Here is a 23,168-nt window from a genome sequence, read left to right as displayed (position 1 = left end):
TTCCCAGACTGAGCCCCTTCCTTCCTCTCCCCCTCTCCATCCCTCCATCTTACCTCCTTCCCTTCCCCACAGCACCTGTATATACGTATATATGGTTGTACATATTTATTACTCTATTTATTTTACTTGTACATTTCTATCCTATCTATTTTATTTTGCTGGTATGTTTGGTTCTGTTCCCTGTCTCCCCCTTTTAGACCGGGAGCCCACTGTTGGGTAGGGACCGTCTCCATGTGTTGCCAATTTGCACTTCCCGAGCGCTTAGTACAGTGCTCTGCACATAGTAAGCGCTCAATAAATACGATTGATTGATTGATTGACCCCACCTTCAGAAGAACACACACCGGCCCTGCTGGAGGGAGGCCTCACCTCGTGCGTTTCGGGTTTTTTATTTCAAACATTGAAAAAGCTCCACCAGGCTCCAAGGGCCCCCTGGAGCGGGGCGAGCGGCCCCCCTCCCCGCCGACTCCCGGCCCGGAGCCGGGGCTCCCCCCCCCGTCCCCCCTACCAGCCTCGGCGTCCCGGAGAGGCCGGGGGTCTCCACAGGCCCCGGCGTCCGGCTCCCCCACGCCCGCCCAAAGAGTTCGCCAAGGGACAGGGTTGGGGGCCAACTGACAAGTCGGGGTCTCGGTGGGGGCTCTGTGACGCCGTCGGCGGGGGGCGCGGAGACCCTCAGCCCGAGCCTCCCCCGACCCCCGACCGCCGGGGCGGGGGGCCGGGGCCAAGGACGGCGAGCGTCTCAGAGTCTGGCGGGAGCCCCCAGGAGCGTCACTCAACTTGGCCGCTGCGGACGAACACAGAAGATACAGTGAAACGGGGGGCCGGGCCCGGCCCACGGGGTCGCCCCCCGAAACCCCCGCCTCCTCGGAGAACCGGGCCTGGGACACCGAGAGAGACGGACAGACGGAGGGAGAAAAAAGGAGACGCCACCCCCACGCTCCATCCGGCCTGGGGTCCGTCTCCATAGCAACGGGTCGCTCGGAGGACCACTCCGGTCATCCATCCTCGTGGCCGGGACGGGCCAAATCCACGTGGGACGGGAAACCCCCTTCCGCGCCAAATCCCGATGGCACCCTCCTGCATTCGGGGAACGCTTCGCTTCCGGCCAGCACGGTCGGATGAGGCGGCGGCCCACGTTTTCCCACTTCTGACGGTTGCCCCCTCATCCCGGCGACGTGGGATCCGGGGCGCGTCCCCCCGTCTCCCCTGCCTTCCGAGGTTCGGGTCCACCCCTGGGGTAACCTCTCCCCTCCCCGGGCCTCTCCGGCCGGCGGGAATCACCGCGTGGGCTTCTCCGGGCCCTCGCCGGAGGTGGGAAGAGCCCGGGCTTTGGGGTCAGAGGTCGCGGGTCCAAATCCCAGCTCCCCCACGTCTGCTGTGTGACCTCGGGCAAGCCGCTTCACTTCTCTGGGCCTCGGTGACCTCATCCGTCAAATGGGGATGAAGACTGGGAGCCCCACGGGGGACAACCTGATCGCCCTGCATCATCCCCGGTGCTCGTGGCTCAGTGGAAAGAGCCCGGGCTTTGGAGCCAGAAGTCACGGGTTCAAATCCCGGCTCCGCCCCTTGTCAGCTGTGTGGCTTTGGGCAAGTCACTTCACTTCTCCGGGCCTGTTACCTCATCTGTAAAATGGGGATTAAGACTATGAGCTCCCTGCGGGACAACCCGATTGCCTTGCAACCTCCCCAGCGCTTAGAACAGTGCTTGGCACATAGTAAGCGCTTAATAAATGCCATCCTTATTATTAGAACAGTGCATTGCACATAGTAAGCGCTTCACAAATACCACCGTTATCATTATTATTCCAGGGAACCACTCGGTGTGTCCCGAGAGGTGGAGAGGCCCGGCGGGAGCCCCCAAAATGGCTCCGCCACGTCTGCTGTGTCACCTTGGGCAAGTCACCTAACTTCTCTGAGCCTCGGTTACCTCATCTGTAAAATGGGGACTAAGACTGTGAGCCCCACGTGGGACAACCTGATCACTTTGTATCCCCCAAGCGCTTAGAACAGTGCTTTGCACATAGTGAGCGCTTAACAAATGCCAACATTAGTATTATTATTATTATTATTAGCGCGGGCGGCCACCCTGGCAACAGGGGCAAGGCGCTACGGCCTAACGTTGGCACTGGGGCGGCTCGAGGTCTTGGCAGAAACCCCCCGTCAAGCGTTGCCCCCTTCCCAACGCCCTCCTCCTCCTCCCTCTCACCTCACCCCGACCCCCGTGGGCACACGGCCGGGCAGGGACGAGATGCCATCACGTGCCCCTCCAGAGAAAGTCTGGCCCTTCACTCCGATTCCTGCCAAGCACTTAGTACAGTGCTCTGCACATAGTAAGCGCTCAATAAATACGATCGATGATGATGATGCCATCCCCCCCTGCTGCCACCCGCCTTGGTACAGCCCCAGGACTGTGAGCCCACTGTTGGGCAGGGACTGACTCTCTATGTTGCCAATTTGGACTTCCCAAGCGCTTAGTACAGTGCTCTGCACATAGTAAGCGCTCAATAAATACGATCGATGATGATGATGCCATCCCACCCTGCTCCCACCCGCCTTGGTACAGCCCCAGGACTGTGAGCCCACTGTTGGGCAGGGACTGTCTCTATATGTTGCCAATTTGGACTTCCCAAGCGCTTAGTACAGTGTTCTGCACACAGTAAGCGCTCAATAAAGACGATTGATGATGATGACGATGACTACCAAAGCCAAGGTGGCCGCGCCACGGGCGGGCCGGGTTTCCCGAGGACGCCCGGCCCTTTCTCTTCATCTGGGCTCTCCCAATCAATCAATCAATCAATCGTATTTATTGAGCGCTTACTATGTGCAGAGCACTGTACTAAGCGCTTGGGAAGTACAAATCGGCAACACATAGAGACAGTCCCTACCCAACAGTGGGCTCACAGTCTAAAAGTGCCCAGCACAACGCTCGGGCCCGAAGTGGCGCCCAGTCAACGGCTCCGTCGGGGCACCGTGGCGTAGGGGACGGAGCCCGGGCCTCGGAGTCGGAAGGACATGGGTTCGAAACGCAGCTCCGTCACCTGTCAGCTGTGTGACTTTGGGCAAGTCGCTTGACTTCTCTATGCCTCTGTGACCTCATCTGGAAAATGGGGATGAAGACGGTGAGCCGCCCGTGGGACAACCTGCTGACCCTGTATCACCCCCGGCACTTAGACAAGTGCTTGGCACACAGTAAGCGCTTCCCAAATACCATCATCACCACCCCCGTCTATCAGTCGACGGCATCTGTGGAGCGCTTCCTGTGTGCAGAGCAGTGGAAAGAGCCCGGGCTTGACCTCACTTAACTTCTCTGAGCCTCAGTTACCTCATCTGTAAAATGGGGTTTAAGACTGTGAGCCCCCCCGTGGGACAACTTGATCGCCTCGTATTCCCCCCCAGAGCTTAGGACAGTGCTGTGCACATAGTAAGCGCTTAACAAATGCCATCATTATTATTATTATTTGGAGTCAGAGGTCATGGGTTCAAATCCCAGCTCCGCCAACTGTCAGCTGTGGGACTCTGGGCAAGTCACTTCACTGGGCCTCGGTTCCCTCATCTGTAAAACGGGGATGAAAGCTGTGAGCTCCCCTTGGGACAACCTGATCACCCTGTAACCTCCCCAGCGCTTAGACCAGTGCTGTGCACATAGTAAGCGCTTAACAAATGCCATCATCCTTATTATTATTATTTGGAGTCGGAGGTCACGGGTTCAAATCCCAGCTCCGCCAACTGTCAGCTGTGGGACTCTGGGCAAGTCACTTCACTGGGCCTCGGTTGCCTCATCTGTAAAACGGGGATGAAAGCTGTGAGCTCCCCTTGGGACAACATGATCACCCTGTAACCTCCCCAGCGCTTAGACCAGTGCTGTGCACATAGTAAGCGCTTAACAAATGCCATCATCCTTATTATTATTATTTGGAGTCGGAGGTCACGGGTTCAAATCCCAGCTCCGCCAACTGTCAGCTGTGGGACTCTGGGCAAGTCACTTCACTGGGCCTCGGTTCCCTCGTCTGTAAAACGGGGATTAAAGCTGTGAGCTCCCCTTGGGACAACCTGATCACCCTGTAACCTCCCCAGCGCTTCGAACGGTGCTTTGCACATAGTAAGCGCTTAGCAAATACCATTATTATTATTACTGAGCACTCGGGAGACTCCAACACAGGAGTCGGTGGGCAAGCTCCCTGCCCACGAGGAGCTTACGGTCACCACGCTTTTTCTTTGGTGCTGGCCGCTTAGGGAGGGGTACTGACTGAACGCCCACAGTGGGCAGAGGTGGACGGCACCCGGGGTGGGTACCACTTAAGTGGAAAACACGGACCCTGCCGTAGCGATCCGCGGGGCATTGACACCGTCCGCTGGGTCAGCGAGGCCTCCGGAGTCCCGCGTCCTTCACGGACCGATTCCGGATCATTTTCCAAACTGTTCGATAAAACGGGCCCCAGGGCTGAGGCTGGGCAGGGAGGGAAACTTTACTAAACTCCTTGAGGGTGGGGATCGGGTCTACTTTACCGTCCTCTTCCAGGCACACTGCTCTGCGCACAGCACACGCTCAAAAAAAAAAAATACCACCGACTGATCCATCTTCTGCCTCCCCTCAGCGGGCCGGGGTTCCGTTTGGGGACGTCCCACCGTCCGCGGCCGGGTTTGGGGGCGAGGCCCCGGGGTCCGCATCGGAGTTTCCCACCGAGCCCCTCTGGAAGGTGGCCCGCCAGCCCTTTAGGGAAAGTGGCCGTCCGTAACGACAAACCGCACGCTCTTCCTTGACTGTTCCGGAATCGTGAGCCCCTTGGGGATTTTCTGGTCTTGCTACTTCCTCCGTTTGCTGTACGGCTTTATCCAGGGCCTCTGGCCAGACCGCTCTACCAAGCCATTTGGACAGGAGAACATCTCTCAAGAGTTTACAGGGTTTCCTAAAAAGGAAGTCCCTTTCCCTAACTCCTTTTCCTCCCCAAATGTCCCTTTTTCCTCCAGTTAGTCACCGAATGCGTTCTTGCTGGGAACACACTTAGGCTTCCCTTGCAAGAGGCCTTTCAAACTCCTCTTGGGCCGTCCCGCTAACCTGTCTGCGCTGCCCTTTTAGGCTCTAATGACCTTTCATTTTTTGCTGGTTATCCATGCAGGGTTTCTGTCCATTTGTGCTCGGTGACACGCATTTCATCCCAGCTGCTAAACAGCCTCCAGATGTCCCGTTTCCCCCCCACCCCTGGTTCCCTATTTTTTTATTTTTTAGGTTTCTCCATTTAGCTTTTTCACATTTTTCCCCAGTTCCCTTTTCTAAAGTTGAATATCCCTGTGCTGTTTTCCACCTTTCCATCCCCCGCAGGAATGTCAACTGACTCCTGTTGTGACCGCCACTGGAAAGGGCCCATCCTCCGACAGACCCTTGCCCTCCGAATGACACCCCGGTGTCTCCTCAGTCGGTCCAGGACTATTTACCCGCTGAAGGTGAGAAGCTAAAGCTCCCCCCTCCCCGCTGGGTTTTCTAGAGCCCGGGTTTGGGAGTCACAGGTCATGGGTTCTAATCCCGGCTCCGCCACTTAGCGGCTGGGTGACTCTGGGCCAGTCACTTCACTGGGCCTCAGTTCCCTCATCTGTAAAATGGGGATGAAGACTGTGAGCCCCGCATGGGCCAACCTGATCACCTTGTATCCCCCCAGCGCTTAGAACGTAGTACGCGCTTAACAAACACCATCATCATCATCATCTCGGAGCCTCGGCTTCCTCATCTGTAAAACGGGGAAGAAGACACAGGCCTCCCCTCCCTCTTAGACCCAGAAGGGCGGGGACTGGGCCCGATCTGCTTATCCCATATCAGTCCCAGTGCTTAGCCCACTGTGCTTGCCGCACGGTGTGCACATATTTATTACTCTATTTATTTATTTATTTATTTATTTATTTTACTTGTACATTTCTATCCTATTTATTTTATTTTGTTGGTATGTTTGGTTCTGTTCTCTGTCTCCCCCTTTTAGACTGTCAGCCCACTGTTGGGTAGGGACTGTCTCTATGTGTTGCCAATTTGTACTTCCCAAGCGCTTAGTACAGTGCTCTGCACATAGTATGCGCTCAATAAATACGATTGATTGATTGATTGATTGCACGGAATATAAACAAGGTCGTTATTATTATACGGAGAAGACCGCTCCCCCAGCCACGGGCGGGTGGCTCTGGAGGAGGGCGGGAGGGTGAGGATGACTCCGTGCCCTCCATCTTCACGCCTGAACGGGCTCCTCGGGCCCCCCCCGGTGCCCCCTTTCCCTGGTGGGGGTTCTGGCCGGAGGACACGCTCCGTTCCCACCCGCGGGCAGATTCTGGCCCCCGGCCCCTTGGGAGAGCCACGTCTTTTTCCCCCTAAACCCGGGGACAAGGGTCTGCCTCTATGGCTAGGGCTGCCCCTCCAGCTCTCCCACCGCCTTCCTCCTTCCACGGGCACCCGGGACTTGGACCCCCGGGCACGGGCCGAGGGCCGTGGAGACGGCCCGTCTCAGTTTGGAACATCTCAAGCGCCCGCTCGATACGGGGCCTGGGGTGTTCGATCGCCACGGACAGCCCTGCCCGGACTCTCCCCACCCCAGCCTCCCTCATTCCTCCTGGAGGAAGAAGAGGAATCTTGACTCACCCTTTCCCAGGCAGAGGCACGTCCCCGTCTCCCCACCCCCAGCCCGCCCGGAGCCCGCTGGGATCGGAGAAGAGACGGAAAACAGGCTGAATTCGGGGAGTCTTGGGATAGCCCCGTCCACGGGCTGGGGGGGACCCACCTCCCGGATCCCCGAACCGGCCCCCGAGGTGACGTCTCCCCGGCCCGGACGGCCGGGCCGCTCTGACGGGAAGCCCCCCCGCAAGGGAGGCGGAGAGGACCGTGGGAGATTGGACAAGGAAATGTACAAAATTAGATCTGTATATTTATATAATATATATATATATATCTCTCTGTATATAGGAGACGCGTCTTTATGTACATCGAGGCCGGGGCTGGCGGGCGCTGTAGAGGCCTTTCCCAACGGCCGCCCCTCCTCCCCGCGTCCCCCCCGCTGCCGGACAGAGGAGGGTGGGCCCGGTGGGCGGCAGTTACATATATGTACAAACAGGGCAGGCGCCAGGCTTGGAGGTACACATATGTACAAACCGACAGGCGTTGGGGGGGGAGGTGTGTGTTCTATATACATATTCACGGGGATGGGAGAGGGGGAGAAGGGTCGCGGGGAGGGGGGGGGGTCAAAGGCGCCCCGCACGCCGGCCCCGGCACAGACGCAACGTTTAGCAGCAGAGCGCGAGAGCGGACCGCCCCCTCCGATCCCTCTCCCCGAGCTCCGTGTCCCGTTCCACCCCCCCCCCCAGGCCCCCCACATTCCCGAGACGTCCGCGAGGTGAGGCCCCCCGTCTGGGCTTCCCGGCTCCCGGGGGCCACTCACTCGAGGCCCCCCGCTCCCACCCTGCCCCGGCCTCGCCCCCAGGAAGCCCACCGAGGCCAGCCGCTCCGCGGCGTCTCCCGGCTGCGGCCTTGGGGTCGAGCGGGAACCTCGGGACGCGCGAAGCGGCTTCCCCTTCGGTGAGGGGGGCGCGGATCCCGTCCCTCGCCGGGCCGCGGTCCCTCCCTCCCTCCCTCCACTCCCCCCCTCGTCCCTCCCGCCCGCCCCCCACCCCCGCGGCGAGGCCTAGGGGCAGGGGGGCGCGCAGGTTACCCCGCGAGCTTGCTGGTGACGAGCGAGGACTTTCTCTGGGGCAGGTCCTGGGGGGTGGGGATGTGGTCCCCCGTCACCAGGTTCTGATCGGGCCCGGCGCTGGCCAGCTGCTTGTTCTTCATCTTGGCCTTGGCCATGTTGTAGTCGCCCGAGTCGAAGTACTTTTGCTGGAAGGGCCGGGGGGCGGAGGGAAGGGGGTCCGTCAGGCCGGGACCCGCCTCCCGCCCGGTGTGGGGGGCTGAGGCGCCGCCGCCGCCCCCCGCCCGGCCTCCACCCCCGGCCCCCGGCCCCTACCCCTTTCTGGAGCCTCTTCATGAGGAAGTCGGAGCCCCCGGGCTTCTGGCCCAGGCCGGGGTACTTGGCCTTCAGCTTCGCCTCCTCGGCTCTCTCGGGCGGGACGGCCTCCTTCTCCTGCGAATCCTGAGGGAACAGGCCGGGGGCACCGCCAAAATGTCAGACCGCGGGACCGGCCCCCCGAGGACCCTCCTCCTCCTCCTCCTCCCTCAGATCTCCGAAGGGAAGACCAGGACCCCTCGCCCCACCGGACTCACTAGCCACCACCGGCTCGCCCCCGGGGGTGGGGGGCGTGAGCTCAGGCCTCCAACTCATTTGGAGAACTCATTTGCTCCCAACGTTTATCAATCAATCGTATTTACTGAGCGCTTACTGTGTGCAGAGCACTGGACTAAGCGCTTGGGAAGTTCAAGTTGGCAACATCTAGAGACAGTCCCTACCCAACAGTGGGCTCACGGTCTAAAAGGGGGAGGCAGAGAACAAAGCCAAACATACTAACAAAATCAAATAAATGGAATAGATATGTACAGGTAAAATAAATAGAGTAATAAATATGTACACTGAGAGCTTACTGTGTGCAGAGCACTGGACTAAGCTCTTGGGAAGTCCAAGTTGGCAACATCTAGAGACAGTCCCTACCCAACAGTGGGCTCACAGGTCTAAAAGGGGGAGACAGAGAACAAAACCAAACATACTAACAAAATCAAATAAATGGAATAGATATGTACAGGTAAAATAAATAGAGTAATAAATATGTACAATGAGCGCTTACTGTGTGCACAGCACTGGACTAAGCGCTTGGGAAGTCCAAGTTGGCAACATCTAGAGACGGTCCCTACCCAACAGTGGGCTCATGGTCTAAAAGGGGGAGACAGAGAACAAAGCCAAACATACTAACAAAATAACATAAATGGAATAGATATGTACAGATAAAATAAAGAGTAATAAATATGTACACTGAGCGCTTACTGTGTGCAGAGCACTGGACTAAGCGCTTGGGAAGTACCAGTTGGCAACATCTAGAGACCGTCCCTACCCAACAGTGGGCTCACGGGTCTAAAAGGGGGAGACAGAGAACAAAACCAAACATACTAACAAAATAAAATAAATGGAATAGATATGGACAGGTAAAATAAATAGAGTAATAAATATGTACACTGAGCGCTTACTGTGTGCACAGCACTGGACTAAGCGCTTGGGAAGTACAAGTTGGCAACATCTAGAGACAGTCCCTACCCAACAGTGGGCTCACGGGTCTAAAAGGGGGAGACATAGAACAAAACCAAACATACTAACAAAATAAAATGAATGGAATAGATATGTACAGGTAAAATAGAGTAATAAATATGTACACTGAGCGCTTACTGTGTGCAGAGCCCTGTAATAAGCGCTTGGGAAGTACAAGTTGGCAACATATAGAGACAGTCCCTACCCAACAGTGGGTTCACAGTCTAAAAGGGGGAGACAAAACCAAACATACTAACAAAATAAAATTAATAGAATAGATATGTACAAGTAAAATAAATAGAGTAATAAATAGGTACAAACATATATACAGGTGCTGTGGGGAAGGGAAGGAGGTAAGATGAGGGGGATGGAGAGGGGGACGAAGGGGAGAGCTGTGTGACTTTGGGCAAGTCACTTAAAGTTCTCTGTGCCTCAGTTCCCTCATCTGTCAAATGGGGATGAAGACTGTGAGCCCCACGTGGGACAACCTGATTATCTCGTATCTACCCCAGGACTTAGAACAGGGCTTGGCACATAGTAAGTGCTTAACAAACACCATTATTATTATTATTATTAAGGTTTCGACTCCCATCTCTTGGTGGATGATTCCCAAATCTCCACCTCTCACCACCTCAGCGGTCTGGCGTTTCCTCCTGCCTTCGGGTCATCCCTACCGGGACGGCCCGCGGACCCCGCTAACTGAACGGAACTCCTCCCCTTCCAACCCGAATCCTCCCCGTCACTGTAGACACCCTCCCTGAGGCCTCACAAGCCCGCCTCTCAGTGGAAAGAGCCCGGGCTTGGGAGTCAGAGGTCATGGGTTCAAATCCCGACCCCGCCACTTGTCAGCTGGGTGACCTTGAGCGAGCCGCTTGACTTCTCTGTGCCTCGGTTCCCTCATCTGTAAACTGGGGATGAAGACTGTGAGCCCCATGTGGGACAACCTGATCACCTTGTATCCCCCCAGCGCTTAGAACGGTGCTTTGCACATAGTAAGCGCTTAACAAATACCATCGTTATTATTATGATTATTATCATCTCTCTCACTCAACCCGCCACTTCAGTCTTGCCAACCCCCGTCAGATCCACCCTCCCAACATCTCCGCCCCTACCTCTCCATAAAGCAGCGTGGCTCAATGGAAAGAGCCCGGGCTTGGGAGTCAGAGGTCATGGGTTCAAATCCCGCCTCCGCCAATTGTCAGCTGGGTGACTTTGGGCGAGTCACTTCACTTCTCTGGGCCTCAGTTCCCTCATCTGGAAAATGGGGATGAAGACCGTGAGCCCCCCCCGTGGGACAACCTGATCACCTTGTAACCTCCCCAGCAGCTTAGAACGGTGCTTTGCACATAGTAAGTGCTTAATAAATGCTGTCATTATAAGCGCTTAGTACAGTGCTCTGCACACAGTAAGCGCTCAATAAATACGATTGATGATGATGACAACCTGATCACCTTGTAACCTCCCCAGCGCTCAGAACAGGGCTTTGCACAAAGTAAGCGCTTAATAAACGCCATCATCATCATCATAAAAATTGCTACCGTGTGTCAGCAATGCCAAGCGTATTCTGACTTGACTACTGCCCCGGCCTAATAATAATAATAATAAAAATAACGACGGCGACGGTATTTATTAAGCGCTTACGGTGGTTTCAAGCACCCTTCTAAGCGCTGGGGTAGAACTACGCTCGTCGGGTTGGCCCCAGTCCCTGTTCCCCCCTGGGGCTCCCAGTCTTCATCTCCATTTTCCAGATGAGGGAACTGAGGCCCAGAGGAGTGAAGTGACTTGCCCAAAGTCACACAGCAGACAAGTGGCGGACCCGGGATTAGAACCCAGGTCCACCAGGTCGCCATCCAAATCGTTTTTCTAAAAAACCCTTTGGTCCGGGTCTCCCCGCTCTTTGAAAACTTCCAGAGTTTGTTTTTTTTTTTAATGGTATTTATTAAGCACTTACTCTGTGCAAAGCACTGTCCTAAGCACTGGGGAGGTGACAAGGTGATCAGGTTGTCCCGCCAGGGGGGGTCACAGTTTTAATCCCCATTTTCCAGATGAGGGAACGGAGGCCCAGAGAAGCGAAGTGACTTGCCCAAAGTCGCCCAGCTGACAGCTGGCGGAGCCGGGATTTGAACCCATGACCTCTGACTCCAAAGCCCGGGCTCTTTCCACTGAGCCACGCTGCTTCTCCCACCCAGCTCCACACAATAATAGTAATAATAATAATAATAATAGCATTTATTAAGCACTTACTATGTGCAAAGCCCTGTTCTAAGCGCTGGGGAGGTTACAAGGTGATCAGGTTGTCCCTCACGGGGCTCACAGGGACCGTCTCTATCTGTTGCCGACTTGTACCTCCCAAGCGCTTAGTCCAGTGCTCTGCACGCAGTAAGCGCTCAATAAATACTATTGAATGAATGAATGAATAAATGAATGATAATAATAATGGCATTTATTAAGCGCTTACTGCGTGCAAAGCCCTGTTCTAAGCGCTGGGGAGGTTACAAGGTGATCAGGTTGTCCCTCACGGGGCTCACAGGGACCGTCTCTATCTGTTGCCGATTTGTACCTCCCAAGCGCTTAGTCCAGTGCTCTGCACACAGTAGGCGCTCAATAAATACTATTGAATGAATGAATAAATGAATGATAATAATAATGGCATTTATTAAGCGCTTACTGCGTGCAAAGCCCTGTTCTAAGCGCTGGGGAGGTTACAAGGTGATCAGGTTGTCCCTCACGGGGCTCACAGGGACTGTTGTCAGCCTGTACCTCCCAAGTGCTTAGTCCAGTGCTCTGCACACAGTAAGTGCTCAATAAATACTACTGAATGAATGAATGAATAAATGAATGATAATAATGGCATTTATTAAGCGCTTACTGCGTGCAAAGCCCTGTTCTAAGCGCTGGGGAGGTTACAAGGTGATCAGGTTGTCCCTCACGGGGCTCACAGGGACTGTCTCTATCTGTTGCCAGCTTGTACCTCCCAAGCACTTAGTCCACTGCTCTGCACACAGTAAGCGTTCAATAAATACTATTGAATGAATGAATAAATGAATGATAATAATAATGGCATTTATTAAGCGCTTACTGTGTGCAAAGCCCTGTTCTAAGCGCTGGGGAGGTTACAAGGTGATCAGGTTGTCCCTCACGGGGCTCACAGGGACTGTCTCTATCTGTTGCCGACTTGTACCTCCCAAGCGCTTAGTCCAGTGCTCTGCACACAGTAGGCACTCAATAAATACTATTGAATGAATGAACAAATGAATGATAATAATAATGGCATTTATTAAGCGCTTACTGCGTGCAAAGCCCTGTTCTAAGCGCTGGGGAGGTTACAAGGTGATCAGGTTGTCCCTCACGGGGTTCACAGGGACCGTCTCTATCTGTTGCCAGCTTGTACCTCCCAAGCGCTTAGTCCAGTGCTCTGCACACAGTAAGTGCTCAATAAACACTACTGAATGAATGAATGAATAAATGAATGATAATAATGGCATTTATTAAGCGCTTACTGCGTGCAAAGCCCTGTTCTAAGCGCTGGGGAGGTTACAAGGTGATCAGGTTGTCCCTCACGGGGCTCACAGGGACTGTCTCTATCTGTTGCCAGCTTGTAAATCCCAAGCGCTTAGTCCAGTGCTCTGCACACAGTAGGCGCTCAGTAAATACTATTGAATGAATGAATGAATCCCCATTTTACAGATGAGGCCACTGAGGCCCAGAGAAGTGAAGTGGCTTGCCCAAAGTCACACAGCAGATGTGGCAGAGCTGGGATTTGAATCAATCAATCAATCAATCGTATTTATTGAGCGCTTACTGTGTGCAGAGCACCGTACTAAGTGCTTGGGAAGTACAAGCTGACAACATATGGAGACAGTCCCTACTCAACAGTGGGCTCACAGTCTAGAAGGGGGAGACAGAGAACAAAACCAACCATACTAACAAAATAAAATAGATAGGTACAAGTAAAATAAATAGAGTAATAAATATGCACAAACATATATACATATCTACAGGTGCTGTGGGGAAGGGAAGGAGGTAAGATGCGGGGGATGGAGAGGGGGATGAGGGGGAGAGGAAGGAAGGGGCTCAGTGTGGGAAGGCCTCCTGGAGGAGGTGAGCGCTCAGTAGGGCCTTGAAGGGAGGAAGAGAGCGAGCTTGGCGGAGGGGCAGAGGGATTGGGGGCATTCCAGGCCCGGGAGAGGACATGGGCCGGGGGGTCGATGGTGGGACAGGAGGGCTGAGTAGGTGCGAATGAGGGTGTCGTTAATGTAACTTTGAACCCACGACCTCTGACTCCAAAGCCCGTGTTCTTTCCTATTGAGCCACGCTGTTTCACGTCCAACCAACTCCTCCTCCCCCTCAGCTTTAAGGCACTCAGCCAGCTCTCCCCCGTCCAACGCAGCCCGCACGCTTCCCTCCTGGAAACGCCGCTGCCTTTCTCGGTGAGCCTCCATCTCGTCTCTCTCGCCACCAACCCCTTGCTCACACAGTAAGCGCTCAATAAATAGGACTGAATCTTCCCTCTGGCCTTGAGCTCCCTATTTCATTCTGTCGCATTTATCAAGCGCTTACTGTGTGCAGGGCACTGTACTAAGCGCTTGGGAAGTACAAGCTGGCAACATCCCAAGCCCGGGCTCTTTCCACTAGGCCACGCTGCTTCTAATGAGCTTAGCTGGGGAAACCTTTTAGACTGTGAGCCCACTGTTGGGTAGGGACCGTCTCTGTGTGTTGCCAACTTGTACTTCCCAAGCGCTTAGCGCAGTGCTCTGAACACAGTAAGCGCTCAATAAATACGATCGATTGATTGAAACAGACATTAATAGGAATTAGAGAAGTAGCATAGCCTAGATGACAGAGCAAGGGCCTGAGAGTCCGAAGGATCTGGGTTCTCATCACTTGCCCGCCGTGTGACCTTGGCCAAGTCACTTCTCTCTCCCTCGGTTTCCCTCATCCGTAAAATCGAGATTAGGACTACGATCCCCGTGTGGGACAGGAATTGTGTCCGTCTCCCCCTTTTAGACTGTGAGCCCACTGTTGGGTAGGGACTGTCTCTATATGTTGCCAATTTGTACTTCCCAAGCGCTTAGTACAGTGCTCTGCACATAGTAAGTGCTCAATAAATACGATTGATGATGATGATCTAGAGACGGTCCCTACCCTACTCTTCCCCGTCTTCAAAGCCCTGCAAAAATCACACCTCCTCCAGGAAGCCTTCCATCTCCCCACCCTATTCTCTCTCTCCCTTCTACATCACCTGAGTTCTTGGGTCCTTTAGGGACTTGAATTCATCCCCACGGCGCTTTTTCTTTTTTAATGACATTTGTTAAGTGCTTACTATCATCATCATCAATCGACTTTATTGAGCGCTTACTGTGTGCAGAGCACTGGACTAAGCGCTTGGGAAGTACAAGCTGGCAACATATAGAGACGGCCCCTACCCAACAGTGGGCTCACGGTCTAAAAGGGGGAGACAAAACCAAACATACTAACAAAATAGAATAAATAGAATAGATATGTACAAGTCAAATAAATAAATAGAGTAATAAATATTACTCTAAATAAATATTATAAATAATAAATATAATATATAATTATAATTATAATATATTATATAATATATTAATATAAATATAATAATAAACATAATAATATTATAAATGATAAATAAATATTACCTCTACATATGTACAGGTGCTGTGGGGAAGGGAAGGGGGTAAGATGAGGGGGACGGAGAGGGGGACGAAGGGGAGAGCTGTGTGACTTTGGGCAAGTCACTTAAACTTCTCTGTGCCTCAGTTCCCTCATCTGTCAAATGGGGATGAAGACTGTGAGCCCCGCGTGGGACAACCTGATTATATCTACCCCAGCGCTTAGAACAGGGCTTGGCACATAGTAAGTGCTTAACAAACACTGTTATTATTATCATTATTATTATTGTTATTATTAATAATAAAAACCAAACCAAACATACTAACAAAATAGAATAAATAGAATAGATATGTACAAGTAAAATAAATAAATAAAGTAATAAATATGTACAAACATATATACAGGCTTACTATGTGTCAGGGACCGTACTAAGCACCTTTTCTTTATAATGGCATTTGTTAAGTGCTTATTATGTGCCGGATAACGTACTAAGCACCGGGGTAGATACGAGCTAATCGGGTTGGACACGGCCCCTGTCCCACCCCGGGGCTCGTGGTCAAAAATTCCCATTTTACGGATGCAGTAACTGAGGCACAGTGAATAAAGTGACCTGCCCAAGGTCACACAGGAGGGCAGCGGCGGAGCCTGAATTAGAACCCAGGGCCTGGGCTCTAGCCCCCAAATCACGCTGCCTCACATGTGTGTATGTGAAGAGAAGCAGCGTGGCTCAGTGGGAAGAGCCCGGGCTTTGGAGCCGGAGGTCATGGGTTCGAATCCCGGCTCTGCCACATGTCTGCTGGGTGACCTTGGGCAAGTCACTTAACTTCTCTGGGCCTCAGTTCCCTCATCTGTAAAATGGGGATGAAGACTGTGAGCCCCACGTGGGACAATCTGATCACCTTGCATCCCTCTCGAGCGCTTAGAACAGTGCTTTGCACATAGTAAGCGCTTAACAAATGCCATCATCATTATTATTATTATCCTTACACCTGTCACTTCTCCTCTCCTCAATTCTTTTTAACGTCCTCCCCCTCACTAAAATATAAGCTCCTTGAGGGCCAGGAGAGTGTCTGAATTTGTACTTCCCAAGCGCTTAGTACAGTGCTCTGCACATAGTAAGCGTTCAATAAATACGATTGATGATGATGATGATGATGATGATGTCTGCCAACTGTACTGAGCTCTTCCAAGCCCTCAGTACAGCGCTCTGCACACAGTAAGCACTTAATGGCTTAGTGGAAAGAGCCCGGGCTTGGGAGTCAGAGGTCATGGGTTCTAATCCCGTCTACCCTGTGAGCCCACTGTTGGGTAGGGACCGTCTCTATATGTTGCCGACTTGTACTTCCCAAGCGCTTAGTCCAGTGCTCTGCACAAAGTAAGCGCTCAATAAATACAATTGATTGGATGAATAATCCCAGCTCTGCCATCTGTCAGCTGAGAAGCAGCGTGGCTCAGTGGAAAGAGCCCGGGCTTTGGAGTCAGAGGTTATGGGTTCAAATCCCGGCTCTGCCACTTGTCGGCTGTGTGACTTTGGGCAAGTCACTTCACTTCTCTGGGCCTCAGTTACCTCATCTGGAAAATGGGGATGAAGACTGGGAGCCCCACGTGGGACAACCTGATCACCTTGTAAACTCCCCAAGCGCTTAGAACAGTGCTTTGCACATAGTAAGCGCTTAATAAATACCATCATTATTATTATTATTTGGACAAGTCACAACTTCTCTGGGCCTCAGTTACCTCATCTGTAAAACGGGGATGAAGACTTTGAGCCCCATGCGGGACAACCTGCTTACTTTGCATCTCCCCCAGCGCTTAGAACAGTGCTTGGCACACAGTAAGCGCTTAATAAATGCCATCATTATTATTAGGGCAAGTCACTTAACTTCTCTGGGCCTCAGTTACCTCATCTGTAAAATGAGGATTAAGACTGTGAGCCCCAAGCGGGACAACCTGATTACTTTGCATCTCCCCCAGTGCTTAGAACAGTGCTTGGCACATAGTAAGCGCTTAATAAATACCATCATTATTATTATTATTTGGGCAAGTCACTTAACTTCTAGACTGTGAGCCCACTGTTGGGTAGGGACCGTCTCTATGTGTTGCCAACTTGGACTTCCCAAGTGCTTAGTACAGTGCTCTGCACACAGTAAGCTCTCAATAAATACTACTGATTGATTGATTGGGCCTCAGTTACCTCATCTGTAAAACGGGGATGAAGACTTTGAGCCCCATGTGGGACAACCCGATTACTTTGCATCTCCCCCAGCGCTTAGAACAGTGCTTGGCACATAGTAAGCGCTTAACAAATACCATCATTATTATTATTATTTGGGCAGGTCACAACTTCTCTGGGCCTCAGTTACCTCATCTGTAAAATGGGGATGAAGACTTTGAGCCCCATGCGGGACAACCCGATTACTTTGCATCTCCCCCAGCGCTTAGAACAGTGCTTGGCACATAGTAAGCGCTTAACAAATACCATCATTATTATTATTATTATTTGGGCAGGTCACAACTTCTCTGGGCCTCAGTTACCTCATCTGTAAAACGGGGATGAAGACTCTGAGCCCCATGCGGGACAACCTGATTACTCTGCATCTCCCCCAGTGCTTAGAACAGTGCTTGGCACATAGTAAGCGCTTAATTCCATCATTATTATTATTTGGGCAGGTCACTTAACTTCTCTGGGCCTCAGTTACCTCATCTGTAAAACGGGGATGAAGACTTTGAGCCCCATGCGGGACAACCCGATTACTTTGCATCTCCCCCAGCGCTTAGAACAGTGCTTGGCACATAGTAAGCGCTTAACAAATACCATCATTATTATTATTATTTGGGCAGGTCACTTAACTTCTCTGGGCCTCAGTTACCTCATCTGTAAAACGGGATGAAGACTTTGAGCCCCATGTGGGACCACCTGATCACCTTGCATCCCCCCCAGCGCTTAGAACAGTGCTTGGCACATAGTAAGCGCTTAACAAATACCATCATTATTATTATTATTATTTGGGCAGGTCACTTAACTTCTCTGGGCCTCAGTTACCTCATCTGTAAAACGGGGATGAAGACTTTGAGCCCGACGTGGGACAACCCGATTACTCTGCATCTCCCCCAGTGCTTAGAACAGGGCTTGGCACACAGTAAGCGCTTAATAAATACCATCATTATTATTATTATTATTTGGGCAAGTCACTTAACTTCTAGACTGTGAGTCCACTGTTGGGTAGGGACCGTCTCTATATGTTGCCAACTTGTACTTCCCAAGCGCTTAGTACAGTGCTCTGCACACAGTAAGCGCTCAATAAATAGAATTGATTGGGCCTCAGTTACCTCATCTGTAAAACGGGGATGAAGACTCTGAGCCCCATGCGGGACAACCCGATTACTCTGCATCTCCCCAAGTGCTTAGTACAGTGCTTGGCACATAGTAAGCGCTTAACAAATACCATCATTATTATTATTATTTGGGCAGGTCACAACTTCTCTGGGCCTCAGTTACCTCATCTGTAAAACGGGGATGAAGACTCTGAGCCCCATGCGGGACAACCCGATCACTTTGCATCTCCCCCAGTGCTTAGAACAGTGCTTGGCACATAGTAAGCGCTTAACAAATACCATCATCATTATTATTATTTGGGCAGGTCACTTAACTTCTCTGGGCCTCAGTTACCTCATCTGTAAAACGGGGATGAAGACTTTGAGCCCCTGCGGGACAACCCGATTACTTTGCATCTCCCCCAGCGCTTAGAACAGTGCTTGGCACATAGTAAGCGCTTAACAAATACCATCATTATTATTATTATTATTTGGGCAGGTCACTTAACTTCTAGACTGTGAGCCCTCTGTTGGGTAGGGACCGTCTCTATATGTTGCCAACATGTACTTCCCAAGCGCTTAGTACAGTGCTCTGCACACAGTAAGCTCTCAATAAATGATTGATTGCTTGATTGATTGGGCCTCAGTTACCTCATCTGTAAAACGGGGATGAAGACTTTGAGCCCCATGTGGGACAACCCGATTACTTTGCATCTCCCCCAGCGCTTAGAACAGTGCTTGGCACATAGTAAGCGCTTAACAAATACCATCATTATTATTATTATTTGGGCAGGTCACAACTTCTCTGGGCCTCAGTTACCTCATCTGTAAAATGGGGATGAAGACTTTGAGCCCCATGCGGGACAACCCGATTACTTTGCATCTCCCCCAGCGCTTAGAACAGTGCTTGGCACATAGTAAGCGCTTAACAAATACCATCATTATTGTTATTATTTGGGCAGGTCACTTAACTTCTCTGGGCCTCAGTTACCTCATCTGTAAAACGGGGATGAAGACTCTGAGCCCCATGCGGGACAACCTGATTACTCTGCATCTCCCCCAGCGCTTAGAACAGGGCTTGGCACACAGTAAGAACTTAACAAATACCATCATTATTATTATTATTAACGCACACCACCGATGACTATGTTGCCAACGTGTACTTCCCAAGCGCTTAGTCCAGTGCTCTGCACACAGTGAGCGCTCAATAAATACGACTGATTGATTGACTGATTGATTGACAGAGATGGGTGGATGAGGGACGACTCAACGATGCCAGTCCCAAGCAAGGGTCACGTCTTCGGACGATGTGATCCCTGCCCACGTCCGCCCAAGGTGGACAGGCCTCCGCCTCCGGGCATTCCCACCCATTCCAGGCGGGAATCTCCGGTTTCCTCCGGGATGGACGGAGCCAGCTGCAGACACCTGAGATTCCCTGGCACTGCCAGCTCACCACGGGGCCTCCGGGGCTTCCCCGGGATCGGATCCCCGTCCATCGCTGACCGCGCCGGGAAGGTGTCTTCGAGAAGACCCTCCTCCCATCCCAAATCCCACGTTGGGGGGGACGCTCGGAGGTCTAACCTCAATCCTTCCTGCTGCAACTGACGCGTGGGCAAGGTAACAGGGAACAGTAACAACGCCGGTCATCAGGGCGGCCTAAAAAAGAGGGTCATGGAAGGAGCCCGTTTTTGGGTGGGGATTTTAGACCGGGAGCCCACTGTTGGGTAGGGACTGTCTCTAGATGTTGCCAACTTGGACATCCCAAGCGCTTAGTACAGTGCTTTGCACACAGTAGGCGCTCAATAAATACGATTGATTGATTGTCTCTGTCGCCGAATTGTACTTTCCAAGTGCTCAGTCCAGTGCTCTGCACACTGTAAGTGCTCAATAAATGTGACTGAATCATTCATTCAGGGAAGCGGCGTGGCTCAGTGGCAACAGCCCGGGCTTGGGGGTCAGAGGTCACGGGTTCTAATCCCGGCTCCGCCACGTGTCTGCTGTGCGACCTTGGGCAAGTCACATCACTTCTCTGAGCCTCAGTACCTCATCTGTAAAATGGGGATGAAGACTGTGAGCTCCCTGTGGGACAACCTGATCACCTTGTATCCCCCCCAGTGCTTAGAACAGTGCTTGGCACATAGTAAGCGCTTAAATACCAACATTATTAACATCAGTATTATTACTGTCTCTCCCCCAGCGCTCAGAACAGTGCTTGGCACACTGTAAGCACTTAAATACCAACACCATTAACACTATTATTATTATTCTTGTATCTCCCCCAGCGCTAAGAACAGTGCTTGGCACACAGTAAGCGCTTAACAGATACCAACATTATTAACATTATTATTATTATTGTATCTTCCCCAGCCCTTAGAACAGTGCTCGGCACACAGTAAGCACTTAACAAATACCAACATCATTAACACTATTATTATTATTCTTGTATCTCCCCCAGCGCTTAGAACAGAGCTTGGCACATAGTAAGCGCTTAACAGATACCAACATTAACATTATTATTACTATATCTACCCCAGCGCTTAGAATAGTGCTTGGCACACAGTAAGTGCTTAACCAATACCAACATTATTAACATTATTATTATTATTGTATCTTCCCCAGCCCTTAGAACAGTGCTCGGCACACAGTAAGCACTTAACAAATACCAACATCATTAACGCTATTATTATTATTCTTGTATCTCCCCCAGCGCTTAGAACAGAGCTTGGCACATAGTAAGCGCTTAACAGATACCAACATTATTAACATTATTACTACTGTATCTCCCCCAGCGCTTAGAACAGTGCTTGGCACACAGTAAGCGCTTAACAAATACCAACATTATTAACACCATTATTATTATTATTATTGTATCTCCCCCAGTGCTTAGAACAGTGCTTGGCACACAATAAGCGCTTAACAAATAACAACATCATTAACACCATTATTATTATTCTTGTATCTCCCCCAGCGCTCAGAACAGTGCTTGGCACATAGTAAGCGCTTAACAGATACCAACATTATTAACATTATTATTACTGTATCTCCCCCAGCACTTAGAACACTGCTTGGCACACAGTAAGCGCTTAACAAATACCATTATTAACACCATTATTATTATTGTATCTCCCCCAGCGCTTAGAACAGTGCTTGGCACATAGTAAGCGCTTAACAGATACCAACATTATTAACATTATTATTACTGTATCTCCCCCAGAGCTTAGAACAGTGCTCGGCACACAGTAAGTGCTCAACAAATACCAACATTATTAACATGATTATTATTATTGTATCTCCCCCAGCGCTTAGAACAGTGCTTGGCACAAAGTAAGTGCTTAACAGATACCAACATTATTAACATTATTATTACTGTATCTCCCTCAGCGCTTAGAACAGTGCTTGGCACACAGTAAGCACTTAAATACCAACACCATTAACACTATTATTATTATTATTCTTGTATCTCTCCCAGCGCTTAGAACAGTGCTTGGCACACAGTAAGCGCTTAACAGATACCAACATTATTTACACCATTATTATTATTATTGTATCTCCCCCAGCGCTTAGAACAGTGCTTGGCACTTGGTAAGCACTTAACAGATACCAACATTATTAACATTATTATTACTGTATCTCCCCCAGTGCTTAGAACAGTGCTCGGCACACAGTAAGTGCTCAAATACCAACATTATTCTTATTCTTATTGTATCTCCCCCAGCGCTTAGAAGAGTGCTTGGCACACAGTAAGCGCTTAACAAATACCAACATTATTAACCTTATTATTATTATTTATCACCCCCAGCGCTTAGAAGAGTGCTTGGCACATAGTAAGCGCTTAAATACCAACATTAACATTATTATTATTATTGTATCTCCCCCAGCGCTTAGAACAGTGCTTGGCACATAGTAAGCGCTTAACAAATACCAACATTATTTACACTATTATTATTATTATTATTGTATCTCCCCCAGCGCTTAGAACAGTGCTTGGCACATAATAAGCGCTTAACGAATACCAACATTATTAACACTATTATTATTATATCTCCCCCAGCGCTTAGAACAGTGCTTGGCACATAGTAAGCGCTTAACGAATACCAACATTATTAACACTATTATTATTATACCTCCCCCAGCGCTTAGAACAGTGCTTGGCACACAGTAAGCGCTTGACAAATGCCATCATGAATGAGTGAATGAATTATTATTATTATTATTATTATTAGCATTATCATGATGAATGAAAGGAAGAGGCCAAAGTCCGTCGTCTCCCAGGGCCGGTCGGGGGGGGCGTGACCTCTGCGAGGCCTCCCTCGTCCCATTGGTCCGGCCCGCCCGGCGGCAGCCAATGGGAGGCCGGCCCTCCCGGCGGCAGCCAATGGGAGGCCGGCCCGACCCCCAGGCGCGGGACGGGCAGGCCCACCGACCAATGAGAAGGCAGCGCGGGCCCGACGGACAGGAGCCACCAGGGGGCGGGGCGACCAATCAGCTCGCAGTGCGGGATCCCCGCGGCCAATGGGAGCCGTCCCCCTCCCCCAGCCCCACGCCGCCTCACCCCCCCCCCCGCCCCCACCCCCCGCCATTTCACCTGCTTCTCCTCGCCGGCCTCCTCAGAGACGGGCTCGGCCTCCTGCCTCTGGGACATGGCGGCGAAGAAGATGGAGGGACGGAGGGGAAGGGAGGGAGGGGACGGGGGAAAACGGGCGCCAGCAGCCTCCCCTGCCCGGCTCCTGTCACCGGGCTGGCTCAGCCAAAATGGCGGGCCTGACGTCACGGACGCCCCTCGCCGCGGGAGCCAATGGGCGCCCGCAGAAGGAGGAGCGCGAGGCGAGGGGCGGGGCAGGTGACGTCATGGCCCGCCAATAGCCGCCGCCGCGGCGGGAACGAGGCCCGGCCCGTGACGGGCGGGTGGGCGGGCCAATGGCGGCCGGGGACGGGGCGGCGGGAGCCAATGGCAGCCGGCGATGGGGGCGGCGGGAGCCAATGGGGGGCCGGCGGGAGGGCGGGCCTCGGAGGCAG

General features: G+C 51.8%; 1 protein-coding gene across 3 annotated transcripts; it reads right to left on the bottom strand.

Moving 5' to 3' along the window:
• Positions 1 to 364: 364 nt before the first annotated feature.
• ENSA (endosulfine alpha) lies at positions 365 to 22,892 on the bottom strand. Of its 3 annotated transcripts, XM_038768756.1 has the most exons (5): positions 22,738 to 22,892; positions 19,734 to 19,808; positions 7,974 to 8,099; positions 7,680 to 7,846; positions 365 to 784 (listed from the first exon to the last, which is right to left on the bottom strand). In XM_038768756.1, the coding sequence occupies exons 1-5, from the start codon at positions 22,792 to 22,794 to the stop codon at positions 769 to 771; spliced, it is 441 nt and encodes a 146-aa protein (XP_038624684.1). In that variant the 5' UTR covers positions 22,795 to 22,892; the 3' UTR covers positions 365 to 768. The 3 variants fall into 3 exon arrangements, with proteins under 3 accessions (XP_038624684.1, XP_038624687.1, XP_038624686.1); XM_038768759.1 differs by lacking the exon at positions 19,734 to 19,808 and having other exon boundaries at positions 370 to 784; XM_038768758.1 differs by lacking the exon at positions 365 to 784 and having other exon boundaries at positions 7,676 to 7,846.
• Positions 22,893 to 23,168: the final 276 nt, after the last annotated feature.

The sequence above is a fragment of the Tachyglossus aculeatus genome, chromosome Y4, assembly GCF_015852505.1.
Source record: "Tachyglossus aculeatus isolate mTacAcu1 chromosome Y4, mTacAcu1.pri, whole genome shotgun sequence".
In the NCBI taxonomy this organism is placed as follows: Eukaryota; Metazoa; Chordata; class Mammalia; order Monotremata; family Tachyglossidae; genus Tachyglossus; species Tachyglossus aculeatus.
Note: the sequence above shows the minus strand (reverse complement) of the source record. Positions and strands in the feature narration are given on the sequence as shown.